Here is a 17,074-nt window from a genome sequence, read left to right as displayed (position 1 = left end):
GGATTGATACCTCGACCTAATAAAAATTACTTTATTCGAGTCCAACTAGGTTAGGAAGCATGAATCTGTCATCCATATTTCTATTCTAATTATACTGTCACATGTGGATGCACGGTCGTCCATCTTTAAATGTAAATATGTACATATACGGAATTAGATGAAAAAGTTACTTATAATTTGTTGGCTAGTCTATATAAATTTACTTATGCATAAAACGAGATTAAAATCACGCACCATATAAGAAAATATGACAAGGAAACAATAGAAATATTAAAATGGATAAGATATTTTGTTACATAAATAGCCATATTCTTGATAATTATATTGAAAATAGAATAATTTGTATAGATTTATTAGAACATTGGCTTTCGAAGAACATTTCTAATTTATGAAAGCTTTGTGAATTACAAATTTGCGTAAACCAACAACTTTTCGTATTCCTTTATGCCATACTGCCATCTATTAAATGTAATACATAGCAAACGTGGAAGTTTGTTTTGCAAAGGGGTCGATGGGAATGTTGTACCGTATATAACATCCCAATTTTGTTATAAATATGGAATATATATACCGTTTACCATTTTTAGCATTAGAAGTACCGAACTTAAAATTAAAAAAACCATCATGGTTTGTGAAACCTAGTGCTATGGTAGTTTTCTCGCTTATACTTTTGTCATATTTTCTAGTAACTGGAGGTTAGAATTGTGTAAAATATAAGTTTTTTTTTTTTTTTTTTTTATAAATTTTTTCAATGAAATAAAAGTAAATATTATTTATATTTCGATGATACATCTGTTTAAAGGTATAATATATGACGTAATTGTGGAACCACCTAGTGTAGGATCAACAACAGATGAACACGGTCATACAAGACCTGTAAGTAAATGGAGTAATTTTATATTAAAAATTTTATATTAACACATAATTGTTGCTTTGTTATGATTATGTATTTATTTTTTATAGGTGGCATTCATGCCATACCGTGTAAATGGGCAATATATTATGGAAGGACTGGCATCTAGTTTCCTCTTTACTTCAGGTGGAATTGGCTTTATACTATTAGACCAAACACATAGTCCATCAACGCCTAAACTCAATAGAGTTCTTTTAATATGTGTCGGATTTATTAGTGTTATTGTATCGTTTATTACCTGTTGGATTTTCATGAGGATGAAGCTACCGTAAGATTTTTATATATTATATATTACAATTTATAACAAAATAAGAAATTCCTTATCGAAAGCAATATTTACTATTAGTTTTACTTTATTTATACTTCATTACGTGAAATATAATAAAAATTTGATAAATATAAAATAACTTGGATATAAAAATTAATACATAATTCTAATAATGCATATTATTTCAGGGGATATCTACAATCATAAATTAAGTGAGATTAAGAACGATGTGAATTAGAGATCAATATCTTTTACACATTAAAACTATCACATTTTGTACCAAATGTATTTAAAATGTACTTTACAAATAATATTAAAAAAATATTTAAAAATTGTGTCAAATATATCTCAAAAGATGAAAAATTCTTATCTGTTTTTATCTCCCTATTGCTTTCTTAATAATAGTAGCAAATAGCATAATTTTTTATGAAGAAATATGTTTCGTACAGTTTTTTTCCTGATAATAATTGAATTTTATTATGATAAACTTTGTGCGTGTGTACGTGTATGTGCGCGTGCGCGTGCACGCGTCTTATTAGGATTTTAAGTCACATGAAATATTAACACTAAAAATGATTAGTGAGATACTTACCTATGACTTATTGCGACGATTTTAGAAATTATATTCAGCCCAAGCATCAAAATCGATAGTTAACAAATATTAAGTAGTTCTTCAATAAAAAATACAATTAAAAATGTTTCGTAATTTTCTGGTTTCCAAAATACCTTACTATTATTATTTTATGGATTTTTAATACGCCACAACAGAGGTATACTTTACAACATGTTTCAATATGTTTAATAATGAGGGTAATGAAATCTGCTAATGGCAACAATAAGATTGTTATATATACATACGTATTTGGTTATGTAGCACAACCACTAATATCTTTCAATATGTGACACAATTGTTGTGTATAAAAGTAATTAGAATGTTATACCTTTTTTACTATTAAAAAACATGTTTTTTATTATATTTTATATAAAATTTTTTTATGTACAAAATGACATGATCTTAAACGTACAAAACCAATAAAGTACTAGTATCATAATTAATGAAAGTTACGCTTCTATACATAGTAATAAGCAGTAATGTAGTAGTGTAATATAATGTAAATATGATAATAAAGTTATACATATATAATTTTATATGTCATTCTTAATTGCTGCAATAAAAAACATTACGATTTATATATTTCTTATTCCAGTTTAGCAATTATTATAAGAGAAATAAAGTGTAGAAACAAAATTACATATTTTTGGCAATTGTTCAGGATTATACCACCCTCTTCTATGCACGTACCGTCATATTCACATATTCACGAAAAACTGTCGGTACCACTACAATGAATTCTGCCTGTAATCATTACGAGCCCATAACCGTTTCGGTTACATACACTGCCATGAACGCACAACTATGGGCAGAATTGTAGTGATACCGGTAATTTCTTTGCACATATCTCGGAAACTAAGGTCGAGCGGCTGTTATATGTATAAAAAGTAGTTGTTCAGAATCATGCCCCCGGTAATATATTCAAAAATCATTGAAATTGGTGAGGTTGGTATGATTCCGAACAATTACCATATTTTTCTATGATGAAGGAAATAATACGAAGTATTATCCAAACCATATGACTATACGAATTAAGAACAAATACTAATTGTATCAATATCAATAGGTATAATTGTTGAACGATATTAATGATTGCATAAATGTGATAACATGTGTGCGTGCACGCGCGCGCGCGCATGTGTGTGTGTATGCTTTATCTAGATCAAATGAGACAGATAGTACAGTAAATAATTTTCAGAAATATGAAAAAAAAGTTCATTTTTATAGTACTTTGTATGATACTCATCTTATTATTAATTATATTAAAAACAGATACTGTAAATAATACAAAATCTGAATTAAAGTATTCACAGAATGCAAGTTACACAAATAAAAATTCCACAATTATAAAATTTATCATTGAACCAAAGTGTGATCCTAACTTCATTGTTTGGATCATTATGTCCTCTGCAGATAATCTTTTATACAGAACAGCATTGAGACGTGCATATCCAAGTGTAATGTTAAAAACTTTGAATGTCACGAGGATATTTTTATTAGGAATGCCTAAAGAAAAAAATATATTGAAATACATTTTAAAAGAATCACAGATGTATAATGATTTGTTGCAAGGAGATTTCTTAGAAAATTATAAAAACCTTACGTTAAAACATTTGATGGGTTTAAGATGGGCATCAAGTAATTGTAGGTCTACTTTCCTAATAAAAACTGACAATGATATTGTATTAAATATTTTTGAAACGCTAGAACTTTTACAAAAAAAGGCAATGCAAAAGGAAAATGCTATATCTGGATATGTTTTAAGGAAGATGAAACCAATACGAACATCAAATAATAAATGGTTTGTTACTGATGAAGATTTTTCAGATGATGTTTATCCTGATTTTCTCTCAGGTTGGTTTTATATAACAAACTTGAAAGTTGCACAATTATTAGTTCGTGCAAGTGAAAAGTTTAAAAACTTTTTCTGGATTGATGATGTATTTATTACTGGAATTTTAAGGGAAGAATGTGGTATTAAAATTGAAGAACTAAATAGTTTTTATGCAAGTGATTATAGGTAATTTTGTATAACAACTAATACATAAAAAAAGAAGAAGTTCCATTTGATTATTAAATTAAACTAAAATTTCTTTATTTGGTGTATTTTGTTAACTTTTCAATTGTTTCCTTTTGGGGAAATATGAGAAATCGTTTATATTAAATTATAAATTGTAGTAACTATCTTAATTATCTTTTATTTTTCATTGAAAGGATAAATTAATTTTCACAGGTATTTGGAATGCTGTATACGAGGTAAAAAACGGAAGCTAAAATGTGAGTTTATTGCAGGGCCTGATGGAGGCAAGAAAGAATTACATATTAAATTTAAAGAATTTTCTGAATATTGCCAATCGAGCTGTTCTGAAAGAATGAAAGAACAATTAGTATCAAAAACTTGTGTAGCTGCTTATGAAGAAAAAGTAAATATTATAAATCCTAAAGTTCAGATTCATTATATATAAAGTTTGGAACAGAAGAAGAAGTTTGCAAAATTACTACTTTTATTATTATAAATATATTTATAATATTTCTTGTTTCTCAAATGAAAATAAATGTTTTCTAAGAACATCTTGGATTATCATGTTATGGTGATACCATATATCATTGTTTTTAACTGTTACATTCATTTTTTTAATTGTTTAAAATTTTTGTTTCCCCACTTGCTAGATTATTACAAATCAGATTATTAAAAATCAATACACAGTAATCTTCATAGTTTTAGGAAAAGCTTGCTACACTATGATAGTTGATAACAATTATTATCTCTCTCTCACATTTAGCACCTAATTTTAATAATACTCATGCATCGCTTTCAATCAATTTCAAGCCTGATTTCTGTTTAGGAAGAATTTTATTGTATAGATGCTGCCAGATATTGTCAATAATTATCTTATTTTAAAATTTTCTTTTCCATCTCTGACTCATTTTTTGTAAGCTTATTAGTTATTTGCTCAAGTCAATAAAGTGTTATAGACAAAAAATCTCAATGATAAAAGCATCATTTTAAGAATTTATATATCTTTAATTGTAACTTTACTTGAATGTAACTTCCATACACGCGCCAAAAAAGCTTAGTTTACATTATATAATGCTAAACTACAGCCACTTCAAAAGATATTATTGATTATTTTATAATATTTGGCTGAGGTCAATTATGTTCTTTTCTTACCCTGAAAATTAAATTTGGTAAGTATTTAAGAAAGTAAATAGTATGAAGGCTAGTAATGACATAAATTTATATTTAGATCAATCTATCAACATCTTGTTTTAAATCTTTTATGCTATTGTAAAACAAATTCACTGTTGAATTTATCTTAATTTCTTCTAACCAGCGAAGTACTTTTAATTATAATATTATTGTTTTCTAAATTACATATTTATAAATACATATTAATTATACCTAAATATTTATCCGACATACACGGTACAAAATTTAATGTACATAATAAATAATAATAAATACAACAGTTCAACGCATTCATCAGGTATTAGAGTTACTTTGTAAACGAAAAAAGTTAAAATATTTTTGAAAATCAAATTATTTATATAATAAAATCAAATTTGTTTGTTTAAAAGTTAAACAGATCATATAAGAAATATTTGTTATTATTCCGTAAAAAACAGAAACATTTTAAAGTAAGATCACGTAAAGTTAACATTAAAGTTATAAGTTAAAGATTTATTTTCATAATTATACCTTTCCTATTACAAAGTAACTTCTACTACGAAATTTTATAATACATTAAAAATTGACATACTTTATAAAATAACACTAGACTGAATCAGTACGAATTTTTAGTTAGGCTGTTTATCATAATAAACGTAATATATATAATTTTATGTGTAATATGTAAGTTATGATGATTCTGATAATAATAATAATGATAATGATATTAGGTATCCCATAAAGTGTTTTGTTGCAACTTAAAATTATAGTATGTTTTATTACCATTTTATTAATTTTAGTTATTTACGCAGTCATTGTATAATTAAATGGTTACTTTGCTACTTTGATTTAAAAAAAAAAAAAAAAAAGAAAAAAAAAGAAGAAAAAAAAAAAAAAAGAAAAGACAAGAAAACCATAGCATTAATGAAAACAGATAATAGTTAATAGAAGATTTAAAGAATATAGAGAATACATTAAAATTTCTTATTAAATTTTTAAAGTATTCTTCCAATGTGATTTTCTTTATCTCATATAGCATCAAGAAACTTTCTATTTTTTATATTAGTACATATTTCTAATGTAGTTGGATATTAAGATAAGGTTTTGTACAAAAGATAATATATAAATGCATTTTCGATTTTACAAAACATTATGAAATATTACCACTGTAAGTAAAAAAAGTAAAATGGCGTGATTTTTATATTTCTCAGCATTTAATCTTCTTTCACTGTACATCCATAAGACTTTTCTAATAAGAGTAATTTTGTCACAAATATGACGATTAACTCTCATCACTGAACTTCACGACTTCCTGGTTTCTTTACGAGATGAAAATCGTTTTATTTATCATTAGAATATGGATATGATTTCAACATGGTGATGCTCTTATCTACAAGAACAGGCTTTGTTATATGTTTCCTGGTTGTTGAATAAGAGAAAGAAATTCGTTCTAAATTTAAAGGATCTTTTCTATGAGTTCAGCAAAGGAAGGCTTTAAAGAATGGTAAATGATCTTGAATAAGTTTGGAAGACCAACATATCAAAGGTCAATGACTTTGTTTTAGAATGGGTTACAAGCTAAACGAAAATATGTAGTTTATTTAAAAAATTAAAAGTCATCTTGAAATTTTATCTCCATTTAACCAGTGACGTGATATTATGTACATAATTGTATGTCCCCCTGAAGCAGAGTAGGTTTTATTTAATACCGGTATATAGACAAACTTTTTGAGATACCTAATGGTAAGTAAGTATGATAGTTGTGGATGTTTATTAGTCCTGTCTTATTTCGGAATTTCTTCTATTTCTACATTTACCGCTATTAGGCCATTCAGCGCAGTAGTCAAGAAACGTTACAATAAACCTGTGTAAATACACTAAATTCCATTGTAGCTAAAAGATCAATCACGCCATGTTAACCACGTGTGTTAACAACGTACATTTTATGTATTTTGTCTATTACCTTTACATAAACATCCACAATTTAAAAAAATAATATTAAATAATATATAAGTTATAATGTTGAAAATAATAATGATACATAAATCAGTCTAGTACACTATAATAAAGCTTTATTTCAGAAACAGTTCTATGTAAGAGATATTTTAAATAATATTTATATTTACACCTATTGATAAGAAATTTCATACAAACAAATCACAATATTCAGATATTATACGATCTATTTAATGTATGTACAGAGGTACAGACTTATTTGCATATAAAATTTCTGAAAACAGTTCATGGTCAGTTAGTAAAATTTTGTGACATACGGATGCGCAATATATGTACATGCACACAGTCTGCATATATTTTTTGGAGATATAATACGATGATTATGTGCCACATATTATAATATGCTGTGTGATAATATATTATAAAATCTCACCAACTGATCAACTATTTACAGAAACATTATATAGGAATACAGCTCTACAAATAATGTAAGTCTGTGAAACTGCACATATCTTAAGTAACTTCATACGAGCAAAGCATTCGAACCAAGCGTATTTTATACTTAAATAGAAAGTCTTATAAGCTCTAGCAATTTCAAGTTATTCCCTCAATCAGCCGTCAGTGGCAAGTTTATTTTAATCAAAAAAATTTTCTCACCATTTTCCTAAAACCAGTGCTCTTTTTCTCCTTTTTCTTTGATATTGACGTCACACTACTACTTCTAGATTCATCACTTTGATCCATTAACAGACCGTTAGTAGTTGTATCACCATCGGTATGAACTTTTTCTGAAGACAGTTTTAAGGGAATATAACTTACTTGTACAGTCTTATCATTAGAATCAAGTGAATTCTTACTCCATTCTCCATTCACATCATTTGAATAAGCTTTTCTTTTCTTTCTTGTACTTAAAGCTGTTTTCATAAAGGAAGATGTTACACTTAGTCTTGTGTCTTTTAATATGCCACTAATGTTTTTGGAATTTAAGAGATCTTCAGATTCCATGACAGTTTGTTCACTATAAGCAATTCTTTCTGGATATGTATCTGCTGTTAATGAATTCAATTCATTTGAATTGTCAGTATATGAATTATTTAGCTCAGAATTTTTAATGGAATCTGTCTCAGAGTTATCAGCACATGATAAGTTGTATATCAGTTGTATATTACTCTCTGCTTTGTGAACATTATCATCGTGCGAATTAATCATATTTTCTGGGGCAGATTTAAGCCTTTTACAAACCTGTTTTGGGGCATCAATTGTATGCAACACTTCAACAGACGAAGCAATTTTTGATGTTATTTCCATTTCGTGTGTAACATCTGTTGAAGTTGAAGTTGAAGTTCTGAACTGTGTATTTGGACATATCTCTATATCATTATTTACATTTGTTTGATCACCAATCAAGGTGACTGCTTTTTTACGTTTCCTCTTTTTTTCCTTTTTCGTTTCATTAGATTTACCAATAATCATTAATTCGCGGTATGTACCTGTAATGTGAGAAGCTATTTCGCTTGGTCTTCGCTTCTTCGGTTTCTTCATATGTGAATTATAGTTTTCTGCACTTTTACGCCGCATCATGTCTTTGTCTGACTGTTGCTTCTTCTTAACTTCAACTCCTTTATTGTTATTTCCCCAACAATACATTAAAATTAAATATATCATAAAAACTTCGGAGCATATTAACAACATATGTTGACCTATCATAGAGATTTTTCCGTGCCAACTATCACGATCATGTAGAAGATTTTTCATCGAGTTGGAAAGATTAACGATTTTCTCTTTTAAAATAGAAATTTCTTCTGCCCTTTTTGATTCACGTTCGTCTCTTTTTCGCGTTTCTTCACTCATAGCTGAAACCGTGCGTTCAAGAGATCTTTGCATTTCTTCAACCTGTTTTTTATATCGACGACTTAATTCTTCCAAGTATTGTCCACTCAAAGACATATTTCTTTCTAATGCCTAACAATAATAAAGAGTCTGTGTGTGTATGTGTGTATATATATATATATATATACAGGTATATATTTATATACGTATATATGTACATATATACATATAGATATATATTATATATTTATATATTATATTAGCATAAATATGTACATAACAACATGTACCAAGAGCACAGAGCATTATTATATATAACAAAGAGATTTCATCTAACAATATGTTTATTGGATTCCAAAACTAGCAAAATTATATTGCACAATTTCTATTCTTTTTGTCACATAATAACAATTAGAATTATTAATTTGATAAGTAACTACATACATACCTTGATTCTATTAGACAGTCTTAGGAAAACAGATTCTTTTTGCGGCATGGTATTTGCCGTTGACTGAGTCACTGAAGCACTTGCAATAGGACCATTTTGAATATGGGCTGATTCTCCTTCTAAATCCTTTAGATCAGATAATAAATTGTCAAACGTTAAAGAATCTTGAGGAGGTAACTTAATTTCTTGATCTAAAATCTCTGTTTGTTCTTGTTTCCCTTCTTGATCCAGACGTCCCACTTTCTCCATTTTATTTGGTACACTAGCAAATTCCAATGGTTCCATGTCTGATATTACATCATCATTTGGAAATTCGCTGCTATCAGTAGTAGTTATTGAGACAGAAGCAGTTGTTTGAGGTGAATTTTCGATAGAAATACTAGGAGTTATAGATGGCTCTTCGGAGGCCTTTAAGATTGGATGTTGTTCAATATTTAAAGATACAGGAACAGTTGTTAATACTTCAGCCTGAATTGTTTCCTCAATTTCCAAAATTGGTATCGATGTTTCATTCTTAATTTCTTCTTTTCCAAAAGTTTTAGCAGGCTTTATCTGTGAAGCTATACTTTTAGAACTGGAAGAAATCTCGACAGGTGTACTAGAGAATATGTTAATTTCTTCGCTAGATGGTTCCTGAATACCTTTTTTAGGCTCTTGAGAAGTTATATCAACATTTGAAGTCAAAGCATGTGTAGCTGATGTGTGTTGAAATGTATCGCTATTATAATCTTCTTTGTGTTTGTGTGATATATCTTCTTTAATAACCTCTTTGAAATTATTAAATGGTATTTCATGGCTTGTATTCATTACCACTTTACGTTCTTTTATGGCTAATACATTGCAAAGCGCCGCGATATATTCAGATTTAAGTATAGATGTTATGAATGCTAGCTGAAAATTCTTACTTGAACTAAATCCTTCATTAAGTTGATCATGTTTTTCCGTATCTTTTACATTTTCATTATTTCCTCTCGTTTCCTCTTTTGCGGAAGTTTCAACTCCAACACCATGAATTTTACATAGTCCGCTTTGTCTTAAAGTTCTATTCACCAGATCAATTTTAAGCAATTCATTTAATTGCTTTTCCCTACAACTAATTAATTGGAAGATTTTTGCAAATTTTTGATCTGAGCAGCTATCACAAAGGATGGTATATCTTGGTGTAGTACAACTGATAAAAGAGTTCTCAAGGATATTACCACTGTCTATACTTTGCTGGATTTTCGTGATGTTGTTATAGGTTAAATCACTTGATTTTACTAATACCTCGGCTGCTTTTTTCATAATGCTCAATACAGCATCTCTAGCACTGCCAAATAAATTTCTTGGTGGTTCACCATTTTCAACATCTAAAATCTCCTCTTCATCACTGTCTTCGTCGTCGTCTACATTTGTATGCGACTCTCTTGGGATTTGATTCTCTGTTTCTGTTTCGAGAACCTCAAATTCACTGGTACCATAAGCACGAAATAAAGAAATAGGACAAAAATGTTCAGATCCATAATAGGTTTGAAGTTCCACTTTTATAAATTTCCCGAAAAGATGTGGTTCTAGAGCAAAACTTTGAATATCCTTTACATTTTTTGCAGTAAACTGACCAACTGGACTCCAATCTCTTGTAGGAAAACGATCGCTAATATACACTGAAAAATCTTTTGGTGACGAACTAAACAGTTCAAAATTGGCCAATTCGATCTTCTTAGCTTGAATCGCTTCACAAAGTTCTACTACAAACCATATACGTGACGTACATGTATTAAGCATATATTCATCTCGGGTGGAAACTAAAACGCTTCCAACACTTCTTGCTTCTGGATTTGCTGCTACGAGTTTTGCACCACAATCTGGAGATGCATAATTTTTAGAACGAACTTTCATTCCACCAATTCCTCGTGTTGGTGTCCCAGAATTCTGAACAGAAGCATTTGGATGTGCTACAAAACAGGTAATTACTGTTTTATAATTAAAAACAAATTTATAATTAAAACAATGAAAATATTATTTTTTCGATTATAATATTTGTTACAATGAAATTATTTTCACAAATACTATATGAAAAATGAGACACATTTTGGACTAATTTTTGCGCAACACGACAACACTATTGTTGAGTTTATAAATAGAACTCACTTTTTTTCCTTTCAGCTTCCTCTAATCTTTTTTGTGTCCATTCACTGAAAGATGGAATATCTTCATGTGGATTTGAAGATCCCACAGTTACGATTCCTTCACCAAGTACAACTGCAGCAGCATCATCTCTATTTTCTCCCACTAATCTAGCTTTAGCATCAGTATCACTTAATTCTGAGGTTGTTGCAAATGTCCCATCAACTTTAGATATCTCATCGGGAAGTACTTTGACAACACTCTCTTCAAGCTTCAACTCTGGCCCATCAGTGGTAATAGAAGATTGTTCAGCCCTTACTACAACCACTACCTCAGATGTTTCCTCTTCTCCAACTAAATTTGTCAGTAACAAAGATTCTTCTTCAAGACTATTTGTTTCATTACGCGTTTCAGTAATTTCATTGACAATAGATGGTGATGGTGATGGTGTTTGTATGCTAGATGACGTCTCTTCCTGTATTTTTTTTATTTTTTGCCTTTTATTTCCATTTTTTGTCAATATAGATGATTTTTTTGGAAATAATCTAGATTTTGAAAACTCAGAATTAAGCTTTGATTCTGCTAAACTTTGAAGTTCTGCTACAGATGTATTCACCGATGTTAAAACTGTTGCTTCCTCATTTTCAGAAATTCTGCAAAGAAGAAAACTGAATGCATATATACTTGTAATATATTTATGAAAAATTGCTTTAAATAAGGCAATCAACATAATTTTAAAATGCATATGATTTTATAGCTTTGTTCTAAGAAAGAATTAGTTAGTTAAATAAAAGATTGTAGATTAGGAAATAATTATTTCTATTATTTAAGCTAAACATTTCTGGCATCTTTATTTTGGTAACAACTTAGGTTTAAAATTTTTGTTGTAAAATATTTATGTTTAATGACAGAAAAGTATTTAAATTAATTTTTCACTCTCTGATACAGTGAATCCTTATATATATAGTGAAGGTTCAAGCTTATTCTTCTGAACCAAAACATACTAAAAACGTATTTTTAACGTTCTTATTCTTCTTTTGTATTTGCCAACGATGTTTTTATTATACATATATAACTCTTTATATGTTACAGGTAAAACATTTTATTGAAAATAAAACTCGTACAATGATCATAATCGTACATCGGTTCTGTCACAATAATACATTTATAATAATTATCATTATTAATTATATAAAATATGTTTTCTTGGATAGATATTTTTATTATTTTCATCCTTACATTTTTTACTTCTTATCTTTCCCATTTCAAATTACGCATTTAATGCAATCACTGTGTGTCTTATCAGCTATTATCTTATCTTTTATTTTAATTGTCAGGCAAAGATCATTAATTATGCCTTATTATACATAATTTTTTTTTTTTTTTTTTTTATTTTAAGCATAATTTTGATAAGGCTACTGAAAACTAAAACATTTCATATATTGTGCCACAATACTTTTTGTGTTACTAAATTTTCATCATTTCAATACCTTAAACATAATAATGAAAAGATTTTATTACATATATTATACATTAAAGTATAACTTTATAGATATATAAGTTAATTACGATTTTCAGCATAACATACATTTTTTTCAGCAATACATATTGAATTTAATGAAATTTAATTAAAGACCGGGCTCAAAATATTATTTAGTATTTTAAATACCAGCATGTATTTATTACTTATAATTCTTAATCAATAGATTAGATTTCTTATATTTTATCTTCAACACTTCGTAAATGATCCACAAAAATATACATAGAGTGTAAATTTCTTTCTTTTATGATAATAAATTCAATAATTCATTCAAGTGCAAGCTTCAATAATTCTAAATTTTGTACATTTATACTGCTCTAAATGTAACATATTAAAACAAAAATATTTTTAGTTGTAAATTATTCATAAGTAAGAATTAGAAATATTAGTCTATACATGCTAAGTAAAGTATATAAAGTTTACATTTCACAGCCTTATGCAATCAAATGTAATAGGATTTTTCTGTGTTATGTTGACATAGTAAAAACTTACCCCTGAGATAAATTAGGTTGTTGAGTAAGAGTTTCCGCTACAATATCTGAATCTTTATAAGGATTCTCTTTCTTTCTTGCTTCGCCATTTATAACTGTTTCAAAACCAGCAGATTCTTCAATATATTTTTCCTAAATTTTTATAGATGAATTAGATATTTCTACATAACTAGAAATTTCATAGAATAAGAAATAATGTAATAATTCTTAATAATGTCGCAATTTATAACATATTTTTTATTTTTACTTCTTACATGATAATAATGATCTTTATAATCAGTTTCTAATTTGCTTAGATCATGTAGTTCCGTAATTGGTATAGTGGATGTGTTTAGATCAATAATTTCCATATCATTTAATGTATTATTATCAACAGCTTCAGAAGTTTCATTCATTTTAAGGGATGAGTGATAATTGGTTTGTGCATTTTCAGAAGCAACTATGATGAACAGAAGTGCACTGTAAATAAAAAAAAAGGGTATCATATAGTAAAAAGGAGAAACTGTATATTATTTCAAAACAGTGTATTTTTATATGAAATGAGATATCCAAAATTGAAACTGAAAGCTCTTATTATTAATATTATATATATATATATATACATAATATATAAAGATACATATATTCTAAACGTAAACAATTGTAAACTCAGTCCTTCTTCATGTCCAAAAGGCTGAAAAATAAACTATTACTGTTATTACGTTATATTCTAGATGTATTACAAATTTAAATAGTACGATTATTTCTTTCTTCCTAAGTAAAAGAGCCAATTACCTAAACATTGTATCACACAAAATTTATACAAGTTCAAATGATTAGTTCTTCAATTTTCCAGCACCTCTCTGTATGTCTTTCTTTAATTAATAAGTAATCCTGAAATTGTGACAATTATATAAGTGTAACAAAAAATTGTTATTTACTGTTCTATAAACAAGAAGTTAATGAAGGTATTTTATTAAACTCAATATGCAATCTACTTGTAACATTGCAAACAAATGTTTGCAACTGCATTTTATATAACATTTTTTTATTATTAATTATATTTCCATGATATGTAAGAAAAAATGGTGAACACCCTGTTACACATTCTTATAAATCAAACGTTTTTATTTTGAAATAGTTTTATACATGATTAAAATAATATATCTCAATATGATCATTTTGCACAATGTCTTATAATTTTATTACAATAACGTATTATAAATAAGTAACAAAAATATTGAATGATAGTACAATGTTAATATATGGATTAAAACAAATGAATAACTTAACAAAAAATATGAAATTAACATTTTCTATTTTATATATATATATATATATATATATATATATGAGAATTTATAATTTATAATAAAATATAAATATTAAAGTAATGATACTTTATACTTAATTTTTATAAAATTTACATTAATTTATAAGATAATAAGAAATTTACTTGAAAATATAAGTAGATATTCATATATTCATTTGATGTATTATATTTTTATATACGTATTTATTTTATATACTTCCTTCACAAAGTTATAATGTATAGAACATTAAAATGAATTATCTTTTTACAAGTTAATAGAAATTTGTACTTTTTGAATTGAAATTATGGATATAAATTCTTTCTATATTCTATATGTGTCAAATATTGTTAATTCATATATTATGGTATTCTAAACATCAAATTTACTAACAAAATATTGTAACTTTGTGTAATGCTAGTTAAAACACTAGTTATAAGGACAATTAATAGTAACCTTATACTTTTTATTATATTTGTTTGTTTAAATAAAACATACCGGTTAAACAATATGCTACACTAGTACTATAAAAAATTCAGTGCATAACAAGGTTATCAGTAATTTTATATACACATGCATGTAAATTGTTGATAAAAGAGGAAGAAAAAATGCTTACCTGGAAGCAACTGATATAAAAAGTAATATCCAATACACGCACGTTATACAAATCTTCATCTTCTTAAATGCTCACATTACTCTTCAGAAAATTCCTCTGTCAATAGATAGATATTTTCATAAATATAAAAACATATCACGACTTTACTACTATACTATCATTATTACTGCCGTTACTGTTATCACCGCCACTACCACCATCTTTATAACCCCTTTTATAACCATCAGTATCACCACCACAGTTATTACACAGTAAAAGTCTGACGTGGTCAAATTAGGATGGTTTTGACATAAAAATAATTGAATTATCCATAACTTCGTTAAATATCATTTTGTTGTGCTGCAATTTCAATCATTTTGTGTAAAATTTCTTGTAACAAATAATGCAATTTTGAAAAGAACGACAGTACACTTCGCATCAAAAATCTTTCTACGTGTAACGAAAACAGCTGATTCAATTAAAGCATGTGTTGTAGGTATCTTAACACTAACCTATTGATCCAATGACTTTCTACAATATGATCTCGAGTAAATAGTGTCCAAATAAATAATGTTCAAGCAAATAGTGTTCTTGAATATCTTGAATAAAAAATTGAAAAAACAACTTATTTTGTCGTAATATTTTTAACTGAAATTTTATACAAAACTATACTATTACATGTAGATATCATAAATAATGTAAATAGCTAAACTTTACTTTGGTGAACATAAAATTTTTGAAAGCTATCATAATATATATATATATATATTATGATAGCTTTCAACGCGTAGAATCCAAAAATTCAAGTCTTAACCTTAGGAATTTAACGGTTCAGAAGTTATACATATGTAAAATTGAGCGTTTTAAGCGTATTTAACACGTTACTTTGACGCCATATTAACTTCTATCTATGATTCGTCCAATGAGCGGAGTTGCTGGCTGTAAATAAATGCCATAGGTATACGTCCATGATAGATGCACATAGGTGGCTACCATTTTGCGGCGGGATTTTGAATCGTAAGTATTGGATTAGGTTTGAACTGATTTGAGATATCTTTTATTAGGTTCCTTTACTTCTATAAAAGTTTATAGAAGTGTAGAAGTTTAGTTCAATGCTAATCTGTGCGAAGCGCAGCGGTTATAATTATATAAAGAAATCTTGGCACTTTTGCACCGCGAACATAGAAAAACACATGGTTGAATCGTGAAAAATCAATATGAAAGACAAGATTTGTCACAATCTGCGCATGCGTAATATGCTATGAATATTTCACAGAGCAGGGACACTTTACTCATCTGTATCTGTCTTGTAGAACGAGAACCTTCTGGTCTTCCGTGTTAATTTTTCACGACTCAATTTTCGGACGATTTCCCTTGGCGAGTGTCGAGACCCGTTTACATAATTGTGGATCGTGGCGTCGAGACCTGTTCATATGATCATGGAGCGGAGTGCGGACCAATCAGATGATTCATAGAAGCTAATAGAAGCATTAGGACGTCATACTATCCTGTAAAATAAGTTAAAACGCTTAGTTTTATTAGAGAAAATTTCCCCTCTGGTGTTACATATCCATCACTCTTAAATCGCTGGATTCTTAAAGTTAAGACTGATATTTTTTTGATCCCACGTGTCGAAAACTATTAAATGAGAAAAAAAAAAAAGAAAAAATGATTTCATGTCCACTGAAATAAAGTACAGTCCATTTAATAAAAAGATAAAAACTTTTTATGCGACAAACGTTCTTAGCATCTTTAGATAATAGTGATTTTATTTTAAACTTCTAATTATCTCTTCTGTAAAATTATCTTTTTTTGGAACATGCGAAATATATTAGTCTCTCTCTCTCTCTCTCTCT

The 17,074-nt window shown here is 27.8% G+C and overlaps 3 protein-coding genes across 7 annotated transcripts; 2 read left to right on the top strand and 1 right to left on the bottom strand.

The window, feature by feature from the left end:
• The first annotated feature begins 171 nt into the window (after positions 1-171).
• LOC139993181 (putative oligosaccharyltransferase complex subunit CG9662) lies at positions 172-1,546 on the top strand. Of its 2 annotated transcripts, none has more exons than XM_072014667.1 (4): positions 172-279; positions 803-876; positions 964-1,181; positions 1,370-1,546. In XM_072014667.1, exons 1-4 carry the CDS (start codon positions 276-278, stop codon positions 1,386-1,388), a joined length of 315 nt encoding a protein of 104 aa, XP_071870768.1. In that variant the 5' UTR covers positions 172-275; the 3' UTR covers positions 1,389-1,546. The 2 variants fall into 2 exon arrangements, with proteins under 2 accessions (XP_071870768.1, XP_071870767.1); XM_072014666.1 differs by lacking the exon at positions 172-279 and adding an exon at positions 459-695.
• A 1,354-nt stretch (positions 1,547-2,900) lies between these two features.
• LOC139993178 (beta-1,3-galactosyltransferase 5) lies at positions 2,901-4,365 on the top strand. The gene is made up of 2 exons (XM_072014663.1): positions 2,901-3,814; positions 4,028-4,365. Exons 1-2 carry the CDS (start codon positions 2,997-2,999, stop codon positions 4,257-4,259), a joined length of 1,050 nt encoding a protein of 349 aa, XP_071870764.1. The 5' UTR covers positions 2,901-2,996; the 3' UTR covers positions 4,260-4,365.
• Positions 4,366-4,681: 316 nt separating this feature from the next.
• On the bottom strand, positions 4,682-16,817 carry LOC139992640 (SUN domain-containing ossification factor). Of its 4 annotated transcripts, none has more exons than XM_072013661.1 (7): positions 15,240-15,857; positions 13,589-13,793; positions 13,336-13,466; positions 11,328-11,956; positions 9,198-11,131; positions 7,577-8,881; positions 4,682-4,967 (listed from the first exon to the last, which is right to left on the bottom strand). In XM_072013661.1, the coding sequence occupies exons 1-7, from the start codon at positions 15,296-15,298 to the stop codon at positions 4,950-4,952; spliced, it is 4,281 nt and encodes a 1,426-aa protein (XP_071869762.1). In that variant the 5' UTR covers positions 15,299-15,857; the 3' UTR covers positions 4,682-4,949. The 4 variants fall into 4 exon arrangements, with proteins under 4 accessions (XP_071869762.1, XP_071869763.1, XP_071869765.1 ...); XM_072013662.1 differs by lacking the exon at positions 4,682-4,967 and adding an exon at positions 16,033-16,817 and having other exon boundaries at positions 7,129-8,881; positions 15,240-15,335; XM_072013664.1 differs by lacking the exon at positions 4,682-4,967 and adding an exon at positions 15,891-15,942 and having other exon boundaries at positions 7,129-8,881; positions 15,240-15,335.
• Positions 16,818-17,074: the final 257 nt, after the last annotated feature.

This window comes from Bombus fervidus, chromosome 12 (genome assembly GCF_041682495.2).
Source record: "Bombus fervidus isolate BK054 chromosome 12, iyBomFerv1, whole genome shotgun sequence".
NCBI lineage: Eukaryota > Metazoa > Arthropoda > Insecta > Hymenoptera > Apidae > Bombus > Bombus fervidus.
The sequence above is the reverse complement of the archived record's forward strand: the minus strand, read 5'-3'. Positions and strand labels throughout refer to the sequence as shown.